At 44.1% G+C, this 26,337-nt stretch overlaps 1 protein-coding gene across 6 annotated transcripts in view; it reads right to left on the bottom strand.

Annotated features, from left to right (window-relative positions):
• RBM26 (RNA binding motif protein 26) overlaps positions 1 to 26,337 on the bottom strand; it is a 53,131-nt gene that overhangs the window by 14,994 nt on the left and 11,800 nt on the right. For 5 of the 6 annotated variants that reach the window (XM_081326839.1, XM_081326838.1, XM_081326840.1 and 2 more), the window contains exons 7-18: positions 21,450 to 21,689; positions 19,204 to 19,341; positions 18,169 to 18,309; positions 16,577 to 16,685; positions 14,856 to 15,015; positions 9,855 to 10,019; positions 8,836 to 8,967; positions 6,383 to 6,454; positions 4,232 to 4,360; positions 3,540 to 3,614; positions 2,100 to 2,267; positions 827 to 931 (exon numbers count right to left, since the gene is read on the bottom strand). In XM_081326839.1, the coding sequence (XP_081182965.1) occupies positions 827 to 931; positions 2,100 to 2,267; positions 3,540 to 3,614; positions 4,232 to 4,360; positions 6,383 to 6,454; positions 8,836 to 8,967; positions 9,855 to 10,019; positions 14,856 to 15,015; positions 16,577 to 16,685; positions 18,169 to 18,309; positions 19,204 to 19,341; positions 21,450 to 21,689 (1,634 nt within the window). The remainder of the gene's footprint in view (positions 1 to 826; positions 932 to 2,099; positions 2,268 to 3,539; positions 3,615 to 4,231; positions 4,361 to 6,382; positions 6,455 to 8,835; positions 8,968 to 9,854; positions 10,020 to 14,855; positions 15,016 to 16,576; positions 16,686 to 18,168; positions 18,310 to 19,203; positions 19,342 to 21,449; positions 21,690 to 26,337) is intronic. The other variant, XM_081326842.1, reaches the window with a different exon arrangement.

The raw sequence follows: 26,337 nt of genomic DNA, 5'->3' as shown, positions 1-26,337 counted from the left end.
ATATATATATATATATATATATATATATATATATATATATATATATATATATATATATATATATATATATATATATATATATATATATATATTTCAAATGTTAACTATTTAGATTACCTTGCTAGGCCCCAAACATGGGGCAAATCTTTATTTCCTGTTTTCAGCCTATCTTGAAGGCCATCGAACAGGCTGAATCTCAGAAGGGTATAGCTGACTGATGAAGACTAAAGAGTCAGAAATGCATTTCAGTTTCCCTTTAATTCTTTGTTAGTAATTTACACAAAAATACACATACATATATACATATACACACACACACACACACACACACACACACACATATATATATATGCCATAGGCTGAGCCAAAGTTCAACTGAACCAACTGAAAGGTAAGTCTCTGTGAGTGTTAATTTTTTTTTTAAACACTTGCCTGCTGCACAATGGATGGTTTACGAAATTAATGATTCCCTTTATAAATCACAAGCTACATTTAACAAAGGAACTATTTCTGTTAATGTGTCAGTAGTAAGGAAAAGGGGTGGTGAGTCGTAAAAGCAAGGGAAATAGGTTAGAGGCGTTTCAATACTTTTAGTTCCAAACACCAATAGCACCATCTATGGGTACACTGTAAAAAATACCTGCTGTTGATAGGGACTTAGGTTAAAGACAAAATTGGTGAAAGGCAAGTGAACAGAAATATTTAAGTTCAAGAGCACCATTAAAAACAATTTTAAGATGATTTCCGTTTAAAACAATTTTTTGCATTACGCAGACAAGAAGTGAAACATCTGCATTGTTAACCATCAGTGGTGAAATATACTTACTTCAAGCTGCAATTCTGTATACTTTCTCCTTAATTCAGTAACTTCTTCTCCAGCCTGCATTTTCTTATATAGGTCCAACTCTGTATCCAGTAGCTCTTTCTGCATCTAAAAAGTTACGGAAGCAATTTAGTTTGCATTTCCTAACTCGTGTAGCAATACCAGATCTCCTAGATCCCATGGCGTGTAACAAGGATGCTAGATAGAATAGGAAGACCCCAACAGAGATTACACACATTAGCAGAACACTAACCATAATTTGCTTTTTAATCAGTTTTGAATGAACTACTTTTATTTTTCCAGATTAATTTTCAGCATAAAATCGTAAGTCAGAAACTGGAAAAATAAAATTAGTTCCTTTAAAACTGGTTAAAAAACAAATTATGGCAATCTTATGGTACAGAGCTATTCAATAATCTATCAAGTTATAAAGCCCTCGACCAGTATGGGAAAAACTAGTGGGCTAAAACCCCCATTCAATTATTTGCACTGAAAAAAGAGGGGATATTTTTTCCATTGTTTCTCTGAAGGCAAGAAGAAATTGTAAACACTCACAAATATATACACGCAATCATAGATGTCAAAAACAAAACTAATTAAATAACAAAAAGAGATAAAAGAGTTCTGAAGAGAATAAAATGGGAGCCAGTTTGGTCTAGTGCAGGGGTAGGCAACCTCGGCTCTTTTATGACTCATGGACTTCAACTCCCAGAATTCCTGAGCCAGCTGGCTCAGGAATTCTGGGAGTTGAAGTCCATGAGACATAAAAGAGCCAAGGTTGCCTACCCCTGCAGCAGATAATGTGTACTTAAGTGTTTGTGCTGTAAGTAAACAAGAGAGTAATACTTTATCTTTCAAGCACTCAGACACTTATAGTAGAAAAGGGTTATATGGGTCAAGTTCTGTGTTGCTTTCATCTTGACTATGATGGAGATCTAAAAGCATTACAGGTGACAGTTTTTCTCCCAGCCCTTTTATATTCATCATGTTGTATGTTTTCTCCTTGATTGCCTACTCCTGGTCTAGTGGTTAAAGCACCAGGATAGAAAGCAAAAGACTGTGAGTTCAAGTCCCGTCTTAGATGTAAAAGCCGGCTGGGTGACTTTGGGCACTCTCTCTCTTAGCCCAACATGCCTCGCTTGGTTGTTGTTGTGAGGAAAATCAAAGAAGGGAGGTATGCTGGATATGTTCACCACCTTGAGTTATTTGTAAAAATAATAAAAGGCTGTATACAAATAACTAAATTAAAAAATAAATTTTAAAAAAATCTGTATACCTGTGTCTTTGTTTTCAGGTTTTTTACCGGGGTGCTTGTTGAGGAAACTCCTTTTAATTCATCCTTTAACTTGGTGATGCTGTTGGTTAACGTCTCCAGAGTTTTCATGATTTCAGCTTTGTCTTCTAACTTCATATTTTTATTTTTCTCCAGTTTTGAAATCAGCATCTGGTGGAATTATCATTTTAGTAACAGGAATTCTTCACAAATACTTTCCCACACATAAAACATATGAAGATATTCATTCTAATACCAATGTGCTGTTAAGTTTTTCACACTGAAATCCTGTATCCAATTACATGATTCAATTTTTAAAAATGTGTAAAATTCACACTGATCAACAATAAAAAGAGAGAGAAAAATCCATTTACTACCAAGATCTAACTTTCTCAAAAAAAAATCTGTTTGAAAAATTCATTCACAAGAAACAAAATGAAATAAAAATTCTTCCAAAGTTATAAAGCTTTGCTAAATCCTGACCCATATTGAATATATATATATATATATATATATCTTACTGAATATGGGTAGTCCTTGAACAACTGCCTCATCAATGACACTTTGCAGTTACAGCAGAGATGAAAAATATCTTTGCAACTAATGCCATTTACAATCCTCGTGGCATCTTTCCCTCATGTATTTGTCAATACAATCTCCAATGTTCTCCTGTATTTGACCTATTTTTCTTTTCCATTCACAGACAGAAGAGATTTGCCTAAATAAGCTAGCTCTTCCTGAGCTGCTTTTCTCTTCAGCACAGTGTGTCCCTAAAAAGTGTAAGTGCAAGTTAACAAACTCAATTCTAGGACGTTAGTTATTAGAATCATCCAGCTGGGATGCTGCCTGACACTGACAAGACTCTTAATCAATTTTATACTGAAGGCTTTTTTGCCTTCTAGGCAGTTGATGGATTGTAGCTACTAGCATGCTAGGCAAAGAGCTGGCACTAATGCATTACTTTAGATCTGCATTTCCCATTGTACGCCTGCTTCCTCTCTTGTAATCCCTTCCTCTCCAATAAATGTAAATATAAAGATCATTTTTTTGCTAATAACCGCAGTGTTGGGGTAAGCATTCCAAAGGGCGAGAGAGTGGGGGGAAAGGGCTACAAGATTCACCCTTTTACCCTGCTTCCTTGTGAGTCAAGTTCCAGAAATCTTTCATACAGTTTGGGCTCACTCAATTGTTTGGGGCTGTATCCTTCTGAAGCAAAGGGAAGCTGAAGTAAAATAGTAAGCACAGTTGCAATCATATGATTTTTCACTTAGTAACTGCTTTGCTTAAGGATTGAGTTGCCATCCCAATTACAGTTGCTAAACGGGGACTGATTCTATTTGTTCTCTATTTTCCCATTTAACTGCTTTTATAATAGATTTTTTTCTGATGTAAGTCTACCCTTTTATCTTAAAGCTTCATATTTGACTGTTATCGTTCTATTACCTTTTGTGTTTCAATATGCTTTTCCAGGATCTCTTGTTTTTTCTTCCTCACATCTTGCTGAAGTTTTAATGCCTCCTAAAAATATATAAATCCCAATATCTCAATACCTTATAAAAACTAAAATGCCTCCAACTATGTATATATGTGTGTGAATATGCACCCATGTATGCATGTGTGTGTGTATAGGTACACATGCACAAACATATACAGTTAAAATTTTAATTCATTAAATATATATTTTGTATTTAAAAGAATCATTATATGTGGAAAAAGGCCCAAACCAGCCTATTATATTTTCATTAAATTAATACACATTAAAATTATCTAACAATCACCGTATCTGAAGAAAGCATGAGGAAAAAAACAAACAGAAAGCAGTGTGTGTGTGTATCCCATGAGGAAAAAACAAATGGCAAGCAACACCAGGATTTTTATTCTATGTGATAACTGATACCAGTTTGTAAATTATTTGTAGCCATGATTGCATGCTACCATTAGGAGACCACACAAATACACATACATATATAAAGTTTCACATAAATATGTTTCAAATAAGGATATATTTATATAAAAGGAAAGTCATAGGAAGAAAATCTTCAAGTGATCTCAATCGCCTAATCATAGTTAGAAGATCATAAAGATTATGCTCCAACAAGAAAAATGTCCTTTACCCACAATCACATTAAGTATACCTGTTTTTTCTTCTGTGCTTCACTGGAATCTATCAGAGTAGTATTAACAACAGGCAAAGTTTTTTGAGCTGCCTTCAAAGCAGCTGGATTATATACTGTTTTTGTCAAGCCAGTAGAAGTAGACAACACCTGTAGTAGAAAAATATTTCATTACCATCTAATGAAGTAAAAATTCTCAAATAAAACTCAGGTTACATAGACTCATTTAAGTGTTTTTTTAGCAATAAGACAAAAGAGATTGCTACTACCTTCTAGGATATTTAGGATCACTCTTCAGTCGAGGAATTTCTTAGTGGTCTTCCATTTTAATACAGACTAGATCTGCCCACTTATAATTGATTGATGATGATATGATTGATAATTTATCACTATTGCTTGTATGTAGTGAGAGCTTATGCACCGCAGACAAATTCCTTGCATGTCCACGCACACTTGGCCAATAAAGAATTCAATTCAAATCAATTCAATTCTGCATTCTATACTCTATTCTGTTCTGTTCTGTTCTATTCTATTCCATTCCATTCCATTGCCATGGTCTCAATATACATTGAGAAGTCAATGGGTGTTTACTATAATTACTATTTTGAATTCAAAAATTGTAAGACTGGGAGTTAGTGGCAGCTTAACTGTCTTTAGAATAATTTTAAAACTAAAATCAGCAGTTATAGAGTGCTATGGAGTCAACATATGATCTTCATAGATTCACAACCTCTGGTATCCTCAACATACAAAAATGGAAACTTAGAAAAAAAGGGGTTGTCTTATTTATTTATTAATCAAATGTACATAGATGGACATCTCACTAATTTTTCTTACAGCTCCTTCTGTATTATAATATAGAAAAGAAAGAGCTAATGAATTTTGTACATTAAAATCTATATTGAGATTATGAATTGCGGCTTGTTAAGGGAGTTAAAAGAAGTTTTCAAAATAATCTGTAACACTTTCAAGACAGACCCTAAATGCCTCCTTTGATTAGGCTTTGGTTTATTTGTCCTATCCTAATTCTCTCTGACCTGCTTCTTTTTTCCCCAAAAGCTTATCGACACTTTAGGTAAAGGTAAAGGTTCCCCCGCACACGTGTGCTAGTAGTTTCCGACTCTAGGGGCCGATGCTCATCTCCGTTTCAAAGCCGAAGAGCCAGCGCTTGTCCGAGGACGTCTCCGTGGTCATGTGGCTGGAATGACTACATGCCAAAGGCGCACGGAACGCTGTTACCTTCCCACCGTAGCGGTCCCTATTTTTCTACTTGCATTTTTACGCGCTTTCGAACTGCTAGGTTGGCAGAAGCTGGGACGAGTAACGGGCGCTCAGTCTGTTACGCGGCACTCGGGATTCGACCCGCCAAACTGCCGACCTTCTGATCAACAAGCTCAGCGTCCTAACGCACTGAGCCACCGCATCCCCTAATCACTTTATCCAACTTAAATTATCCTGGATCACTATTTGCATATTGGACTCGCCAAGGAAAAAAACAATCTAAACTTACAAATAAAAGGCAGCAAGTTTTTAATTTGTCATTTATAACTAACTATACACCCACACTGTTCAGTATCTACCTCCTCTATTATCCAATATGCAAATTCCACTAGGTAAAATAAAACTGTGCTGAGTAGGAGTATCATCTCAATACTGAAAATGACAACCACAGAAGCCAAGCAACGAGCCGGAACCATTAAAGCAAAATACAGCATAGCCAAGCAGACATCATCTGGGTGCTTTGGGCTAGAACTCCCATAACGTCTTCCTACCAGCAATGCTGACAAGAGGCTTATTAAAATGTTAATCCAAAAGGGTTGCTCTTGCCAAGAGCTTTAGGAATGTGACAGCACACTACAGCAATTGCCTGCCACTAGCATTACCACACCAATGTCAAGCAATTTTCTTTGCTCTGCACTAACAGATGCTGCACCAAATCCAGTACTGTGAACCATGCAAATCCATGCCCAACCAGCAACAATTTGGGCTTCACTGGCGATGCCTATGTGAAAACAAGCATGGTTAGTAGCATTTCAACTGCCTTCATTTCAAGAGCCGTTATGGTTTTATAGAAGCTGACAACTATTTTGCAGTTATAACATGTGAGCATCTGCTTTGAAGCTGACTCAGGTTAATTAGGTAACAGTTTGCTGAGCATTATAGTTTTCTTACCTTTTCTGTAGTTGGAGTTGGGGGTTTAGGCACAAACCCAAGTCTATCCTTTACAGATAGTTTGGTGACATTCTAGGTGAAGAGAAAAAGGATCTATTATATATGCAATATGTGTTCCTAAATAAATTTTGTCTCACTTCTAAGGTAGCTATCTAAACCCCAACCAATTCTGCCAAGATAAATAGAAGACTTTAGAAGTTTTGTAAAATCCAGGTAGTCCTTGACTTGCAGAAGTTCACTTAGTGACCATTTGAAGTTACAATGGCACTGAAAAAAGCAACTTATGGCCATTTTTCACACTCACGGCCGTTTCAGCATCCTCATGGTCACTTGGTCAAAATTCAGATGCTTGGCAACTGACTCATGTTTATGACGGTTGCAGTATCCTGAGGTTCATGTGACCACCTTCTGCAATCCTTCTTACAAGCAGAGTCAATGAGGAAACCAGATTCACTTAACAACTGTGCTACTAACTTAACAATTGCAATGATTCACTTAACCACTGTGCAAGAAAATTGGGCAACCTCCATTTAACAACTGTCTTGCTTAGTAGCAACAGAAATTTTGAGCTCAATTGTGGTCGAGGACTAACTGCACCTATTCCCTTTAACTACAGAATTTGGGCGCTTAATTTCAAAATGTCTGTTGGCCCAAAGACCAACTTGGGGGGGAAAAATCAGCTGCAAGCCGATTTAAAAACTAATGAGCATACTACATAATAAATAATGGGACAAGGCCTATTCAGACATACCTTTTCCACGTAGAAAAGAGGAGACGAGCAAAAAGCAGTGGTTCATTAAGTCTCACGATTGCTGCTCAAAGCAAAGTGTTGGAAGTCTATCATCTCACAAGAGCTTTGGCAATACTGAATGCAACATATTTTGTGCCTTTTAATGTCAATAAATGCGATATAGCCAAAGACCTTGTTTTGGCTAAGGTGCTAAAGTTTGTAGACTGCTCTCTTTTATGATATGCCATATCCCAAACTGAAATGTTTTAAGAATCTTTTACATTCCCAACTTTCTAGATTGGCTGTTGTGATTCCGTGCCAGCCTGTGATCCCGGCAGCTGAGTCCGGGGAAATCAGAGGAGGAGGAGGAGGGGCCTGGGGAGCCATCAGAGGCGGAGGAAGGCTCTGATGAGCTCCCAGATTTACAATCTGATGAAGAACCTGGCCCCTCCACTCGTGCTCAGGATGAGACTCAGATGTGCTGGAAAGCTGAGTCAGACTGTGAGGACGCACAGCTGGAGGACATTCGTGATGCTTGTAAATGCAGACAGGCCACATGAGGACAGAGGGAGGCAATGGGGCGACTCCAGGGGAGGAGAAAGCATTGAGAAGCCACGCCTTGGGCTGCATAACAAAAAGGGAATGTGTGGGCAGGGCTGGTTGCTGAAGGCAACTGTTTGCAAAGGACTCCAGTTTTAAGAGATCATGTTTTATTTGCTTTGCCGGTGAACTATTTCCTGTTTGACTCGTGCTCCATTTTGCTTTGAACAATTCTCCGTTGGAAAACATGTTCTGTTGCTTTTGCTTTTGGGACGATTAGCAGGTTTGTAACTCAAATAAAAGGGGTTGGTTTTACAGCCTACTTATTAAAAGAGGGCTTTGTCTTTGTGAAGTAACAAAAACATACGTAGGCTGGGACGGAACATTGGCCTTCTCCTGCCATAAATTCATGTAACATTTGTTTTACTAATGAAGTAGTTTTGATTATGTTGTCATTGAGTTTGTAACAATGCCATTACATTGTTGTTGTTGTTTTGTAATGGGAAACAGTATGACGATACCTTTTAGTACAGGGGTGTCAAACTCAATTTCATTGAGGGCCGCATCAGCATTGCAGTTGCCCTCAGGGGGCCAGGTGGGTATGGTCTGGGTGGGCGTGGCCTACTGGGTGGGCGTGGCTACAGTGCGTATGGCCTACTGGGTGGGCATGGTCAGCTCTTCATCATTCGCATCAAGGGTGCCTATGGGGGCCTGGGCAGGAGTGGGACAGATCTGAGGGTCTCTGGCAGAAGGAGGGTCTCTGGGCCAGGGCCAAGGCAGTGGGGGCCGTTCCCTCACTGTTTCCAGGATGGCTTCGCGGGCCGCATGAAACCACTTCGCGGGCCGGATCTGGCCCCCGGGCCTTGTGTTTGACATGTCTGTTTTAGTAGATAAATTTTTTAAAAATGTTACCTATTAGAACACTTTTAATTCTTCAGAGGCAGAAGAATTCATTTAATTTGAAACATCCTTGGCTGCTAATTGGAAAGAACTGTAGTGAATCTGCAATGTGGCCTTATAAACTCAAAGGTGCCATTTTACAAAACATGCAAATTGGATGTAAAAACCATTTCCAAAGGTTCCGTTCATCATTTATACTGAACGTCCGCCTCCGACAAAGAAGAAACCGTGGCTTGGCTTCACAGACGAAGAAAGTTCAGGAAAATTACTGAGCCGCATTTACCTGAACGGCTTCTGTGCCAGCACCCTGTGGTTCAGCAGGTTCAACGTTACTGGCGGGAACTGGTCCTAATCGTTCCTTGACTGACTGCTTCACAGCTGGCAAAATGGGCTGCTGGGCTAAAGGCTGTACTACCTTAAAAAGAAATACAATCTTCACAATACTTCATAAATATGTCAATTCAGAGCATGCCTGGCTTCTAGACACTTTACCATTATTCCTTTTTTTTCATGGTGCTTTCTAATCTGAATATTATTTTGGCCTAACGATACGTTTCAGTAAGATTGATAAGGCCATAGTCCCGAAACTACCAGATTATTTACATCTAAAAACAAGCTACTTGAACAGTTTAAGAATAAATGTTCTTTAACCTTTCCTATTTACGCTAAGAATTTCTGTGTGAATTTATTAATATCCTTCAGATGATCTTTCCAATAAGTAATTATATAATTCTGTGTAATACTTCAGAGAGGGATCAGGGGATGGGTGTCGCAGATTATCACAAAGCTTAAAAATACTATTTTTAGAGGCGTGCATGCTAAAAAAAACGTATTCTACAGAGGCAGGTGAATCTCATGAAAACATCTTTCTAGCGTTCATTAAAAAAAAAGCAATCCCATCATCTGTTTCAGGCTCATATGTAAGCCTGTGGGGTGGGGAATTCTTTAATGAATAACAAAGATGTTTTCGGTATAAGACTGGAAGAACTCTGAATTATTTTTGAAAAGTGCACGGTATTATTTTTCAAAACGAAACTAGGAAGATAAAGAACATCTTACAGAGAGAACAATCAAGTATTATCAGCTCTGACTGACTCATTTTCCTACAGCAAAAAAAAAATCAAATATGTAAAATGAAATATTTAACTGTTCTATATTGATATATAAGCAAAATAATTAAAATTAAAAAATCTTGATTTCTTAGTACTGATTTGGAAAATTCAAGATTCAAACGTCTTCCTTAAACCCCCGCTAAATTTAGCTTAAAAGAGCCATCCAAATTAACCAAATTTTATTCATTACCTTCTGCACTGAAGTTGTAATTGGAGGAGTACTGCCTTCTCTATGCCAATAGACTTTGATAAATCGATTATTTAAGACTGCTTCTGTACTCGATATTGCTTTTTTAGCCTCCTCGTGGGTAGCAAACTGGATGAGGGCACCTTCTGGATCTCCCTGGTAGGCAACCTATGATTTTCAAGGAAAGGCAAACAAAAATGTAAAAAAATGCAGACAGTGTCTTCTCAAAGGAGCGTAAGACTCTTTAGGAACGTCATTCAGAAAAAAAATAAACAACAACCCAGTCCTGAAAATTAGAAAGAGACTCAGGAATATCCCACCTTGATTCTGTTTGGAATAAGGTGTGGCAAAAGGAATTCTGTTATTATATCCTACAGCAATAAAGGGAGAGCTCCAGCAGTCATTGCATTGTCTATTTCCTGACCAGGCCTATCTCAAAGGGTTGACATAGAACTATAATCATATCTGTGAAAAATGATAACCTACACATTAGAAACAAGAGGATGTGAACCTATAATTATCATTCAGTAGCATCACTGTAAGGGACGCAGTGGCTCAGTGGGTTACGACGCTGAGCTTGTCGATTAGAAGATCGGCAGTTTGGTGGGTTGAATCCCGAGTGCCGCGTAACAGAGTGAGCACCTGTTACTTGTCCCAGCTTCTGCCAACCTAGCAGTTCGAAAGCACGTAAAAAATGCAAGTAGAAAAATAGGGACCACTACGGTGGGAAGGTAACAGCACTCCGTGCGCCTTTGGCATCTAGTCATGCCGGCCACATGACCACAGAGACGTCCTCGGACAAGCCCTGGCTCTTCGGCTTTGAAACGGAGATGAGCACCGGCCCCTAGAGTCGGAAATGACTAGCACGCATGTGCGGGGAAACTTTTACCTTTACCTTTACACATTAGAAACAAGAGGATGTGAACCTATAATTATCATTCAGTAGCATCACTGTCCTTGGCACAATTAATGAATATTATTTGCATGAACAAACTGTATTCAACAATTACTACTATTCTAAATGTTCTGAAGTAGCCTGAAATCTGCTAAAAGACCTATTTATCAAAATAATTGAGACTTCATTTGCAGAGTTAAATCAATATATACGAGTTATGAAAGATCTCAAGAATCTGGCTCCCAATCACTGAAATATTGTAATGCTTTATTATATGTGTATTTACGTGAATAGACACCCTTTATATTTTTGTTTCTTTTTTAGTACTTTTCTTTTATAATTTTGTGCGTTTTTTCTTTTTGTATTTACTTAATTTAAAAAAACAGAAAATACTCCACTCAGAGTTGAAGTAGATTTTACTAGAAATCTCATAAAATACAATTGTTAAAACAACCTGATCTAATTTGTAATTTCTAGTCAGGAAAGTGGAAAAGCATACAGAGGAATATAGTTATTCAGAATGTATACTTCTGTGAATTTTGCTAAGCACGTTTTGGCATAAACAAATCCAAATTTTCTTGCACGTTTTTTAAGTCTAAAAAGAAACCCAACCCCAAATCGTAGACTTTTAACTGGCTATAAACTGATCCAAATATCCCAATACACAAATATTTAGGAGAAGGCCTGGCAAAATGATCCTTTTTTTTAATGAACTGCAGTACAGCAAATTGCAATACAGGTAGTCCTTCGACTTACGACCACAATTGAGCCCAAAGTTTTGTTGATGAGTGAGGCAGTTGTTAAGTGAGTTTTGCCCCATTTTACAACCTTTCTCGCCACAATTAAGTGAATCACTGCAGTTGTTAAGTTAGTAACACAGTTGTTAAGTGAATCTGGTTTCCTTGTTGACTTTGCTCTTCAGAAGGTCGCAAAAGGTGATGACATAACCCCAGGACATTGCAACCGTCATAAATACATGCCAGTTGCCAAGCAATTGACTGTTGATCATGTCACCATGGGGATGCTGTAATAGATGTGTGAAAACAGCCATTAAATCAGTTTTTCCAGTGCCATTTTAACAGTCACGAAATGAATTGTTGTAAAGTTGAGGACTACCTGTATACCTTATAGCTAATGAAGAGAAGGACTAGGGGTGACAATATCTCAGGGGCTGCCACAAAGAAGAGGGAGTCAAAGCACCTGAAGGCAGGACAAGAAGCAACAGCTGGAAACTAACCAAGGAGAGAAGCCACCTAGAACTAAGGAGAAACTTCCTGACAGTTAGAACAATTAACCAGTGGAACAACCTGCTTCCAGAAGCTGTGAATTAATTTAATTTAATTTAATTTAATAACATTTATATACCGCCCTTCTCCCTGAGGACTCAGGGCGGTTCACAGGGCAGAATAAAATAGCGAATACAAACATTAAAATAAGATTAAACAAATTGCCCTAGTTAAAAACAATATAAATACAACACTAAAAACCCCCAGAAAAGTTAAAAAACGAAAAATAAAATAACCCCAACACTCCCCCTCAGGCTAGGCCGGCTTGTACAAACAGAAATGTCTTGAGATCGCGACGAAAGGAGCGAAGATCGGGCGCCATCCGGAGCTCAACCGGTAGCTGATTCCACAGCTCCGGAGCGCCCACAGAGAAGGATCTCCCCCTGGGGGCCACCAATCGGCATTCTCTGATCGGTGGCACCCTGAGGAGGCCCTCTCTGTGGGAACGCACAGGGCGCAGGGAGCTTGATGCCGGCAGCAGATGTTCCCTGAGGTACTCCGGCCCCATGCCATGGAGTGCTTTAAATACCGTTACCAGTACCTTGAATCTCACCCGGAAGACAACTGGCAACCAATGCAGCTCACGGAGCAGAGGCGTAACGTGGGAGTATCGGGAGGCTCCCAACACCACTCTCGCGGCTGCATTCTGTACCAGTTGGAGCTTCCGAGTAGTCCTCAAGGGCAGCCCCATGTAGAGAGCGTTGCAGTAGTCCAGACGAGAGGACACGAGCGCATGAGTGACCGTGCATAAATCGTCCCGGCTAAGATAGGGCCGCAACTGACGCACCAGGCGAACCTGTGCGAAGGCCCCCCTAGTCACGGCTCCTATATGGTCTTCCAAAGTGAGCCGTGAATCTAGGAGGACCCCCAAGTTGCGAGCCCTATCTACGGGGGGTAATAGTTCACCCCCCATAACTAGAGGTGGAATGTCCGAATAAACCCGGGACGAAGGTATGCAAAGCCACTCAGTCTTGTCGGGGTTGAGTTGGAGTCTGTTCCTCCCCATCCAGACCCGAACCGCCTCCAGGCAACGGGACATCACGTTGAGGGCATCACTGGGGTGGTTTGGGGTCGAAAAGAAAAGTTGGGTATCATCAGCGTACTGATGATACCCAACTCCAAAGCCACGAATGATCTCACCCAGCGGCTTCATGTAGATGTTGAACAGGAGAGGCGAGAGGACCGACCCCTGAGGAACTCCACAAATGAGAGACCTCGCGGTCGACCTCTGCCCCCCTGCCAACACCGACTGCGAACGTCCCAAGAGATAGGAGGAGAACCACTGTAAAACTGTGCCTCCCACTCCCAATCCCCTGAGACGCCGCAGCAAGATACCATGGTCGATGGTATCGAAAGCCGCCGAGAGGTCTAATAGGACTAGGACAGAGGAATGCCCCCTGTCCCGAGCCCTCCAGAGATCACTCCAACACTGGAAGTTTTTAGGAAAAGACTGGACGGTCATTTGCCTGAAATGGTATAATTTCCTGCCTGGGGGTTGGACTAGATGACCTCCAAGGTCCCTTCCAACATCATTTATTTTTATTTTTATTATTATTATTATTATTGATCATCGCACAGTCAGTCAGATGTTCAGACTGGATTTGGCATTTTTGTCTACCTATCGAGTCAAGGACCTGGGACAGGCAGATGTCGATGTTTGATGGTATTACAGATATCGTAGCAGGATGGAAGCAGTTCCTAGTAAGGCCGCCTTTTGCAACTGACTAATGGCAAATTTGTCAATGCCAATGGTGTCCAAGTAGTGCTCAAGTTTTTTTGGGATTGCACCCAAGGCGCCTATTACTATTGATACTACCCTTGCTTGCCTTTGCCACAGTCTTTCTACTTCTATTTGTAGCTCTTTGTATTTTGTTTTCTTCTCCAGTTCTTTCTTGTCTATTCTGCTGTCTCCAAGCACTGCCACATCCACTATCCAGACGACTTCTTATATTATTGTTGTTGTTTTTATTTGAGAAATAGTATCTATGCCATTTTACAAACATAGAGATAGGCAATCTAATGCCTTTCATATGTTTGGAATTCAAATTCCCATTAATCGCGTGCAACTGTAGTGACAATTGCAAAGAAATGTGGAATAGGTAGGCCAAAATACCTGGAAGGAACAATGTTGCTTATTCTTGCCTTAGGGCATGGGTCAGCAACCTGCAGCTCTGCAGCCGCATGCGGCTCTTTCAACCTTCTCCTGCGGCTCCCAGTTTACAGAGAGAGAGAGAGAGAGAGAGAGAGACAGAGGGAGGCACTTGCGCTTCCCTTCTCTCTCTCTGTAACTCATGCTGTTCTCCAAGAAGCTAACAAGCTTATTGGGTGGAGCTCCTGCCTTTGCTGCGTCTGCGCAGGAAGCAGCAACTCTCAAGGGCAGGAGAGCCAGCCCAATAAGAATGTATGTCAGCTTGTCCGAGAACAGCGAGACGCCAGCTTGCCAGATGAGCAGAAGATCGGAGAGAGGGGGGGGGAGAGAGAGAGAGAGAGAGAGAGAGAGAGAGAGAGAGAGAGAGAGAGAGAGAGAGAGAGAGAGAGAGAGGGAGAGAAAGAGAGTACTCATGCACAGCAGCCTTTGTGGCTCCCAGTATTTTTTTTCTCTGGGAAACAGGTCCAAGTGGCTCTTTGAATATTTAAGGTTGCCGACCCCTGCCTTAGGGTAACTCCATGCCAGTATTTAACTTGTGATTAAAGCTCTCGTTTAAACAGTTGATACATTCATGCTAAATTTTCAGGGCACCGTCATGATCCATGTTCCAACTGGCAGAGAATTTCTAATATATTCATTTAATAATACAGTAAAAGGTTTATAACATTGCCTACCTGCAAATTCACTAAATTTCCAAATTTGCTGAAGTGTTCGTTTAGTTTGCTAATATTATTAAGTTCGGGAGGAACTCTCCTCAGTTCAAGTTTTGTGTTTTCATTCCCAAATTGCAACTTCTTCTGGAAAGCCGGACTGTTTGTTCTATTAAAATTTTGTCTGAAAAAAAAAGAATCAAAAGCTTAAAGTTACTAACAGAAATCAATTCACAAGAGAACGGTTAAAATCCTGAATTAAATGATAATCTAAAACTAAATTTCAGGCAGCATCTATTTTTAACACTATTGTGGAACAAGAAAAACTTCAATATCACCAGTATTCGCAGCTACCCAAGTACAGAAAACCAAAGATCAATTCATCACTACATGCCAACCTCTATATGTCTATATATAATATATTCATGATCGTAAATAACATTCCTCTAGATTCCCAAATTTTCCTCTACAGAAACCTGTACAGTGCTTGTTTAAAAATCTTGTTAAAGATTTATCCTTGTAGTATATTAATGAATATTGCAAATTGAATAACTAATATTAATTCCACGTGGAATGAGGAAGTTGTTGACATGTATATTAAAACTAGATAGAAACTAATCAGCGAGAGAAGCAACTAGAACTAAGCAGAAATTTCCTGACACTGAGAACAAGTAGTCAGTGGAACGAGTTGCCTCTAAAACTTGTGGATGCTCCAACACTGGAGGTTTTCAAGGAGAGACTGGACAACCATTTGTCTGAAATGGTGTAGGGCAGTGGTGGCGAACCTATGGCACGTGTGCCAGAGGCGGCACTCGGAGCCCTCTCTGTGGGCACGCGTGCCGTCACCCCAGCCCCGCCTCCACCTGTGGCCCCCTCACCAGCAGCCCCCCGGAGGAGAGTCACACCCAGGCGCGGCCCACGTGAAGCAGCACAGCCAGACATGGTAGCCAGGCAGCGGGGACAAGACTCTGTCCTTGTGCCCTGTTGCGTGCAGATGATGCTGCGGGGCACGGGTGGAGGGCGTGGCCGCCATGGCACTGCTGGGCCGCTTGGGTGATCTGTGGCGGGCTGTGGAGGTGGTGGTGGCCCACCGGGCAGGGCAGAGCAGGGACAGGAGTGGGATGGCGTTTTTTGGGCACTCAGTATCTAAAAGGTTCGCCATCACCGGTGTAGGGTTTCCTGCTTGAGGAGGGGGTTGGACTAGAAGACCTCCAAGTCCCTTCCAAGTCTGTTATTGTTAAAACTGTTCCTAATTCGGAAAGCGGTATTTTTACATGCTTTCATGCAACGGAAATGCCTATATTACTCAAAAGTGATACTTACACAATAATGTGGTTATCTCTTAATACAGGTATACAGACAAGTGTTACCACAGGGCCCATATAAAAATAATTCAAAGCGTTGCTTATCTGATCTGAATCTACAGTGTCCACAGTATCCATCAAAAAAAAGGCAATATAATGGTTGCAAAGCCTGGCTGTTTTACACAAATACATATTAGAAACACATACAAAAGGGTAGGTTTTGATTACATTGTTGCTGCAGCTATTTTCACATTTTCTGACCCGTCAAAACTTTAAATCAGGCATAGACAATATTTTTGTATACTATCTAAATTCCACTTTTAAATCAAACTATGGGGGAGGGAGATTAAGAGGAAGGGTCTTTTGAGCAGCAGAGGGCATGACAGTTGATTCTTCATTACTCTGTTGACTTTGCTGTCAACAGAGCTAACAACAGCTTACTTGTCAAACCAATTCTTCTTTGCTGCAAGTCCATCACCTGCACCAATAGTTCTCTTCCGGGACTCCGAATCCACTACAATCCTCATACTGCTTTTATTGGGAGGTTTTTCTGGAGGAAGAAAGATTAATTTTTAAAGGGTGTTTGTGCATTTTATAGTAGAATTTTCTCTCCTGATTACCATCAACCGGCTTACTACATTTTCGCAGTATATTTGAATGCAGGCAGGGTTTCTTTAGATCCAGGTCCCTTTGATTCAGTGTTGGTCCAAGATACACTAAAACCACATGCTTCAAAGGGAAATGCAAGTAACCCCAAAGGACAACTACAGACTACACCGCTTAGAAAATATAATTTCTTTTCAACTGCAGACATTTAGCAGATGACTTGCGACCTGAAGCCCAAGAGGAGTTTCTTTGCGTCTCATAAAGGAAGTAGCGAAGAGTTAATATAAGATCAGGAGAGTCTCTCAGGGCATACATTCTGTCTGAATTATTTGCATGGGCATTTCCTTTCCTTTCCCCCCCCCCTTTGAATCTTGATTTAGACTCACCAAAGAAATTGAAACGAGTTTCTGCTAATCTCTTTTTCACACCTATCCTAATCCCCATGTATTCCTGGTTACAAGATCATCAAACAAGAAAAGGCAAATAGCTCCCCACTTCTGGGAAGAACTGCAGCTAAAAAAATTCTAACTTATCAGTAGCAACATTAACTTTTTGGAATAGCCATCCAGTGAAAATCAGATTGCAATTAAGAAAGTGTGAAAAACTAGGCTCCTTCATAAGAGTATTTCTAACTTAAAAGTGGTCATCCATGCACATACATGATTTAATATGTTGGCATGTGTTCCTGACCCATTGCGTTTGCTTTTCTCTTCTATCGGACAATAGGTATTTTTAACTGGATTTACTGCAGGTATTTTAATCGTTTTCTAGACAGCTCGAAAACTCTTGGGAGTAGCACAGTTAGTTGTAATAATTTAGAAGAACTGAAGTAACACAAGAGAAAATTGCCTAGCAGGTGGGTGGTATTCATGAAACCACTGTGCCTGTTAGTCTGAGTTTGTTTTAAACGAGGCAAAATACGTGTATTATTTTAAATGTTTTATGATAAAGTGACAAGAAATGGGGTGGGGGTGTTTAAATAATAAGACCTGAATTAAACCTAAGGCAAACGCATTACTTTTTAACCACTCATACAGCTAATTACAAATCTGTGGTGCATTGCATCATTTCCCCCCAGTGTTCAACTGATTAGGAGCTTCCAACACCAACTGATTAAAAAGGTGCACGGTTCCAATAGAGCGTACAGGATAAATGGATTATTATTTTTCCATTAACTCTTTACACCTTGCAAGCATGTGCTTACTGGACTGGGAAAAACGTAATTACGCGGAGGAGGATGGCAGCACTAGAAAATGATCCTTGCAGTTTCTGTTCCTACCATGACTCCCGATTAGTAAAATGGAATAACATAAAGGTGAGCATTTGGTAGGAGGTACAAGCCTTGGTAAACAGACTAAACTTAAGGTCTTCTAGAATCATGTGATACTACCCATTTACATTTTAAAGCAAGAAAATTTTCATATTACCTCTTGGTGGCAGGTCCATATCACCTGAGGTAAGTCCTATCAAGTTTGGTCTTTGGGCATGGACTCTGTGTCTATACATGGGTCTTGAAGTACTGGTTATACTTGGTGCTTCAGGATTGTAACCATCTGTGTCGTATGTTTCTGGCAAAAATATATATATTATCTAATTATACAAGTATAGAGAAATTTAAACCATATACTACAGGAATGCAAATCAACCTTTAAATGATTCATATCACCAATGTGATTTAGGGGGGAAAAAAGGTTATTTCTCACATAGGCAAAACTAGCTGGATTTCTAAGCTGAATAATTTTGAATTAAACTGAATTAATTTCGAAAGAGTGAATTATTATCCTACTAAACAGAAGTATGTGCACAAATCAACTTTTCAAACCTCAATCATAGACATAGGCTCAATACAATTTACGTAGAATCAAATCAGAATTAGAACTCAAAATAACTTTTTTCATACTTTTTTAACCCCTAAAGTTTTTAAAAACACTTTTTGTTTAAATTTTGTAATACATATAATAAACTCATTTGGGAGCTTCCTTAATTTCAAAAGGTTCTGACCTTTTGAGGGAAAATACATTTAATGCTCCAATAAGTCTGGAATTCTTTTGATTGTGTGTTTGACTATAAAACCACATCCCACGCACAGCCTTATTAAAAACATAGTGTGTGCACTATTTTGGTTAGCTAGAATTATCCTTTTTGCCACTCACAAATGCCTTTTTTAAAGTAAACTCTATCTGATGGCATTCAATGAGAGGTACAGCAATCAGTCCCAAATGTTTTACCTCCCTCCATAAATTGAAAATCTCTAAAAGCTTGGGGATAATTTGGGATCAAACAACAGGGAAAAGAAGACTGTGGAAGAGAGAGACCACTGAGGAAGTCCCATCCAGTGAGGGTGGAATACTCCTCACATGACTTTTTTTTTCTTCCAATATTCTAATACTCCAGTACACATCATGTGTAGAAATCACTTTTCCCCTTTCGTTGGTTAAAAATAAAAAAATCCAGTACTACACCTGGGAAGAGAGAGGGCGGGGCAGGTGGCGGTTGGTGATGAATACCCGTTGTTACAACTGTAGGAACAGAGCTGGTAGCAGAATTTGGAGGGGCATCCATACCAGAGGGCTGCAAAGGTGGCAGTGGAGGTGGTGGTCCTACCAAAAAGAAAATAATAATAATGGAGTTATAAAAATGAAAAAAACAAAGAAAGCAACCACATACCGCACAGAATAAAAGATCTGTACATCTTCTTTCAAAATTTTCTGCATCTTCAGAAATAGACTAAGATAACCCGTGTTGGGTCTTCATTTCAGGGCTATTTCCTTACCTACACAAAGAAACCAAATGAACCAGGAATGGACTCAACAGCAGTGGGGATTGGAACAATTTCTGAATTCCCCGTCAACTTCCCCATTGGCTCACAAGGAGGCATTGTTAATAACTACTATCCAAACACAACTGGGCATGACGGCACTGAAGCAACTAGAGGTTTGACAAATTTCAATTCCACAAATGTCGTAGGTTCTAGGTTTTGGATGCATTTTGTAAGTTAGCTCATTTGAAGTATCTTGATTGTTGCCCTACGATGCTGACTATTGCCAAATTAAAGGTGACAAACAATCAGAAATGGAGGTTTTAGCAGTATATGAGGTAGCAGTATGAAGTAAGTGATGGCTAACATGTTTTGTTTCTTTGGGATGGCAATAGTTTCAAGAGAGGTATAAATCAGTTATCAAGAAAACGTCTCTGCAATCACTAGGGGAAATAACCTGTTGTATCATGTTAGTGTGCCATAAAACAATTATTTTCTTTCTAATGTAAAATGTGGAAAAAGAAAAAAAAATAGTTGCAGCAGTTCTGACTACAAATTATTCTCATTGCAAATTCCAACTTGTTGCCAGCTGCATAACCATCTCATAATGCAAGTGTTAGAACTGTAACTAAAGGAAACACCGCTGAGGCGTGCTTTGCAATCAATCCAATTTTAATTCTTTAAAGCTTCGTCTGGATCTTGGATATCTAAAAAAGATATCTCCATGTATCATCATAATGAAAATGTGTGTGGTTTGGAGAAAATGGTTATATAATGTAGAGTAGGAGTATTTATTTATCTATTTATTTCACACACTTTGTAGACTGCCAAATTCTGTACAGATAAGGCAATTAGACAAAAAAAAACCCTAAGAAAAATACATTCATAAAACTAGGAGCAATTAGTACTTAAATAATCTTCCATGAAGTAGCTGAAACATCGTTAGGTTCCAAAAGGATAATAAACAGGGAACGGTAAAGAAATTTCCAAAAGCCTGGGACATTCAAGGCATTCTATTACTCAGGAGGCAAAGCGTCAACTTAAGATGTTTTATGGATGCCCCACCAACTTCATTTCATGTGGTATAAGATCCCTCATAAGCCTTCCTTACAAGAATGCATGGAGTAGAACAAATCTTGCCAGGAGAGACAGTCCAGAAAACAGCTGAGAGGAAAGCTACATAAGGTTTGAAGGACAGTAACACACTATGAATGGGGCCCGTAACAAATTAACCCAGGGAACAACCGCACCACAGGCGTTACAGGGCTGAATTTAGCTGTTCTTGACCAACTAAGCATTTCCCAGTTGTCTTCAAACACGATCCACACAAAAAAAATCTATTGTAGAAATCTAACCACAAGGGGACACGGGGATGGTTCGCTGCTGTTAAGGTTCCCTGAACCAGGTTGGCCTGCAATATTAAGAGGACTGGAGAAACATGCTACCTTCATTCAGGTCCTGATGAAGGCGATTCAGCAGAACAATATTATTTCAACCTTCCCTGAAAAGTAAAGCTTAAAGACTGGTACCTGGGATTGATGTTCTTAATCAGTCCCTTGCCTCTACAGCAGTCCAGCACCAATGAAAAACATATAAATCAGAAAATGAACTGATCACTCGTCCTCTCCTTAAGGCACAATGTAAGATATAGACCCTCTCACCCATCCGTGTGCAAACACATCTGGTCTCAGAAAGGGAAAAAAAACTATTATATTTCCTTTCTAACCATGGCATTAGGAGAGCTGGGCATCCAGAAATCCGATGGGTAAATTTCAGAAGTGCTACGCTAGCTTTGGCAAGTCTCCGTTAAGACAAGTGAGATCCATGCTTCTCCACTACCATATTTTAGAGAAAGCAGATCTCATCCCAACCTTGACTGGTACACTCTTATCTGGACACACAATGTCTATGTTTGCAGCTAGTCATCGATTTACAATTCAGAGAACCTACCTGTAACAGGTGGAAGACTAGGTGGTAAAGGGCCTGGAGGTGGGACAGGTGGTCTAAGATTTACAGGAGGAGGAGTAAGAATAGGCGGTGGAGGCGGAAGGCCTGGAGGAGGTGGTCCTTCAACCACTGGAGGCTGCGCTGGAAAAGGCAGTATGCCTGGAAGGTTCACATCTTCTACAACTACAGGGTCACTTCCATGATCAAAGGGACACATATCGCCTCTCATACAAAAGCCTTTCTCTGAAAAGCCAAAGCAAAACAAAATTAGGAAAGCGTGTAGCATTCTGAAACTGTGTAGCGTTCTTAAGAAGCATTAAGAACGTAGCCATGCAATAGCTGAACACGCTACAAGGAAACGAACTTTTATTCTTTGATACCGTTTAGACCAGGGGTCAGCAACCTAAAACAGTGAAAGAGCCACTCGGAACCGTTTCCTCACAAAAGGAAAAACTGGGAGCCGCAAAAAATGTGTGCGCATGCGCGTACATGTACGCATGCGCAGAACAGGGTTTGACTGAAGAGTGGAGCCAAGGCGAGATATGCACCTACCCTGCATATTTGAATTAATTGGTTGAAATTTTTTAGTCCCATTTTTTTTTTTTGGACTGCACATGGCAGAGGACTGGGAGCCGCACGAGACGGCTGAAAGAGCCGCATGCAGCTCCGGAGCCGCGGGTTGCAGACCTGTGGTTTAGACCACGGGTCGGCAACCCGCGGCTCCGGAGCCGCATGCGGCTCTATGAGCCGTCTCCTGCGGCTCCCAGCCGCCCGGTGCCCGCGCACCTCTTTGAACGGGCAGTGGTGCACGCGCACCTCTCCAAATGGAGAGTGGCACCGCCCGTTTGGAGAGGTGCGCGCACACCTCCCCGAATGGGCGGAGGTGCACGCGCACCTCCCCAAACCTTTGGAGAGGTGCGCGCGTACCTCCGCGCGAACGGGCAGAGATGCCGCTCTTTGAGGAAGCTGTAGCGGCCCGTCTCCGAAGCTGCCGAAAGCGGCAGCTTCGGAGACGGGCCGCTACAGCTTCCTCAAAGAGCAGCGCCCCTGCCCATTCTGAGAGGTGCGCGCGCACCTCTCCGAACAACCGGAGGTGCGCGCGCACCTCCCCAAACCTTTGGAGAGGTGCGCGCGTACCTCCGCGCGAACGGGCAGAGATGCCGCTCTTTGAGGAAGCTGTAGTGGCCCATCTCCGAAGCTGCCGCTTTCGGCAGCTTTGCAGACGGGCCGCGGCAGCTTCCTCAAAGAGCAGCGCCCCTGCCCATTCTGAGAGGTGCGCGCGCACCTCCCCAAACCTTTGGAGAGGTGCGCGCGTACCTCCGCGCGAACGGGCAGAGATGCCGCTCTTTGAGGAAGCTGTAGCGGCCCGTCTCCGAAGCTGCCGCTTTCGGCAGCTTTGCAGACGGGCCGCTACAGCTTCCTCAAAGAGCAGCGCCCCTGCCCATTCTGAGAGGTGCGCGCGCACCTCTCCGAACGACCGGAGGTGCGCGCGCACCTCCCCAAACCTTTGGAGAGGTGCGCGCGTACCTCCGCGCGAACGGGCAGAGATGCCGCTCTTTGAGGAAGCTGTAGCGGCCCGTCTCCAAAGCTGCCACTTTCGGCAGCTTTGCAGACGGGCCGCGGCAGCTTCCTCAAAGAGCAGCGCCCCTGCCCATTCTGAGAGGTACGCGCGCACCTCTCCGAACTACCTGCGGCTCCCAGCCGCCCGGTGCCCGCGCACCTCTTTGAACGGGCAGTGGTGCACGCGCACCTCTCCAAATGGAGAGTGGCACCGCCCGTTTGGAGAGGTGCGCGCACACCTCCCCGAATGGGCGGAGGTGCACGCGCACCTCCCCAAACCTTTGGAGAGGTGCGCGCGTACCTCCGCGCGAACGGGCAGAGATGCCGCTCTTTGAGGAAGCTGTAGCGGCCCGTCTCCGAAGCTGCCGAAAGCGGCAGCTTCGGAGACGGGCCGCTACAGCTTCCTCAAAGAGCAGCGCCCCTGCCCATTCTGAGAGGTGCGCGCGCACCTCTCCGAACAACCGGAGGTGCGCGCGCACCTCCCCAAACCTTTGGAGAGGTGCGCGCGTACCTCCGCGCGAACGGGCAGAGATGCCGCTCTTTGAGGAAGCTGTAGTGGCCCATCTCCGAAGCTGCCGCTTTCGGCAGCTTTGCAGACGGGCCGCGGCAGCTTCCTCAAAGAGCAGCGCCCCTGCCCATTCTGAGAGGTGCGCGCGCACCTCCCCAAACCTTTGGAGAGGTGCGCGCGTACCTCCGCGCGAACGGGCAGAGATGCCGCTCTTTGAGGAAGCTGTAGCGGCCCGTCTCCGAAGCTGCCGCTTTCGGCAGCTTTGCAGACGGGCCGCTACAGCTTCCTCAAAGAGCAGCGCCCCTGCCCATTCTGAGAGGTGCGCGCGCACCTCTCCGAACGACCGGAGGTGCGCGCGCACCTCCCCAAACCTTTGGAGAGGTGCGCGCGTACCTCCGCGCGAACGGGCAGAGATGCCGCTCTTTGAGGAAGCTGTAGCGGCCCGTCTCCAAAGCTGCCACTTTCGGCAGCTTTGCAGACGGGCCGCGGCAGCTTCCTCAAAGAGCAGCGCCCCTGCCCATTCTGAGAGGTACGCGCGCACCTCTCCGAACTACCTGCGGCTCCCAGCCGCCCGGTGCGCGCGCACCTCTTTGAACGGGCAGTGGTGCACGCGCACCTCTCCAAATGGAGAGTGGCACCACCCGTTTGGAGAGGTGCGCGCGCACCTCTCCGAACGACCGGAGGTGCGTGCGCACCTCCCCAAACCTTCGGAGACGGGCCGCTACAGCTTCCTCAAAGAGCGGCACCTCTGCCCGTTCGCGCGGAGGTACGCGCGCACCTCTCCAAAGGTTTGGGGAGGTGTGCGCGCACCTCCGGTCGTTCGGAGAGGTGCGCGCGCACCTCTCAGAATGGGCAGGGGCGCTGCTCTTTGAGGAAGCTGCCGCGGCCCGTCTGCAAAGCTGCTGAAAGCGGCAGCTTCGGAGACGGGCCGCGGCAGCTTCCTCAAAGAGCAGCGCCCCTGCCCATTCTGAGAGGTGCGCGCGCACCTCCCCAAACCTTTGGAGAGGTGCGCGCGTACCTCCGCGCGAACGGGCAGAGATGCCGCTCTTTGAGGAAGCTGTAGCGGCCCGTCTCCGAAGCTGCCGCTTTCGGCAGCTTTGCAGACGGGCCGCTACAGCTTCCTCAAAGAGCAGCGCCCCTGCCCATTCTGAGAGGTGCGCGCGCACCTCTCCGAACGACCGGAGGTGCGCGCGCACCTCCCCAAACCTTTGGAGAGGTGCGCGCGTACCTCCGCGCGAACGGGCAGAGATGCCGCTCTTTGAGGAAGCTGTAGCGGCCCGTCTCCAAAGCTGCCACTTTCGGCAGCTTTGCAGACGGGCCGCGGCAGCTTCCTCAAAGAGCAGCGCCCCTGCCCATTCTGAGAGGTACGCGCGCACCTCTCCGAACTACCTGCGGCTCCCAGCCGCCCGGTGCCCGCGCACCTCTTTGAACGGGCAGTGGTGCACGCGCACCTCTCCAAATGGAGAGTGGCACCGCCCGTTTGGAGAGGTGCGCGCACACCTCCCCGAATGGGCGGAGGTGCACGCGCACCTCCCCAAACCTTTGGAGAGGTGCGCGCGTACCTCCGCGCGAACGGGCAGAGATGCCGCTCTTTGAGGAAGCTGTAGCGGCCCGTCTCCGAAGCTGCCGAAAGCGGCAGCTTCGGAGACGGGCCGCTACAGCTTCCTCAAAGAGCAGCGCCCCTGCCCATTCTGAGAGGTGCGCGCGCACCTCTCCGAACAACCGGAGGTGCGCGCGCACCTCCCCAAACCTTTGGAGAGGTGCGCGCGTACCTCCGCGCGAACGGGCAGAGATGCCGCTCTTTGAGGAAGCTGTAGTGGCCCATCTCCGAAGCTGCCGCTTTCGGCAGCTTTGCAGACGGGCCGCGGCAGCTTCCTCAAAGAGCAGCGCCCCTGCCCATTCTGAGAGGTGCGCGCGCACCTCCCCAAACCTTTGGAGAGGTGCGCGCGTACCTCCGCGCGAACGGGCAGAGATGCCGCTCTTTGAGGAAGCTGTAGCGGCCCGTCTCCGAAGCTGCCGCTTTCGGCAGCTTTGCAGACGGGCCGCTACAGCTTCCTCAAAGAGCAGCGCCCCTGCCCATTCTGAGAGGTGCGCGCGCACCTCTCCGAACGACCGGAGGTGCGCGCGCACCTCCCCAAACCTTTGGAGAGGTGCGCGCGTACCTCCGCGCGAACGGGCAGAGATGCCGCTCTTTGAGGAAGCTGTAGCGGCCCGTCTCCAAAGCTGCCACTTTCGGCAGCTTTGCAGACGGGCCGCGGCAGCTTCCTCAAAGAGCAGCGCCCCTGCCCATTCTGAGAGGTACGCGCGCACCTCTCCGAACTACCTGCGGCTCCCAGCCGCCCGGTGCGCGCGCACCTCTTTGAACGGGCAGTGGTGCACGCGCACCTCTCCAAATGGAGAGTGGCACCACCCGTTTGGAGAGGTGCGCGCGCACCTCTCCGAACGACCGGAGGTGCGTGCGCACCTCCCCAAACCTTCGGAGACGGGCCGCTACAGCTTCCTCAAAGAGCGGCACCTCTGCCCGTTCGCGCGGAGGTACGCGCGCACCTCTCCAAAGGTTTGGGGAGGTGTGCGCGCACCTCCGGTCGTTCGGAGAGGTGCGCGCGCACCTCTCAGAATGGGCAGGGGCGCTGCTCTTTGAGGAAGCTGCCGCGGCCCGTCTGCAAAGCTGCTGAAAGCGGCAGCTTTGCAGACGGGCCGTCGCCGTCGGGCAACCGGGAACCGGTTCCATCTCACTTTTAAAAAAAATGGCAACCGCGTGAGTCCGCGCATGCGCAAAAAACCGTTTTGCGCATGCGCAAAACTTTTTTGCGCATGCGCATG

The sequence above is a fragment of the Vipera berus genome (assembly GCF_964194415.1).
Source record: "Vipera berus genome assembly, chromosome: 4".
NCBI classification, from domain to species: Eukaryota; Metazoa; Chordata; class Lepidosauria; order Squamata; family Viperidae; genus Vipera; species Vipera berus.
This window is presented reverse-complemented; position numbering and strand designations above follow the sequence as displayed.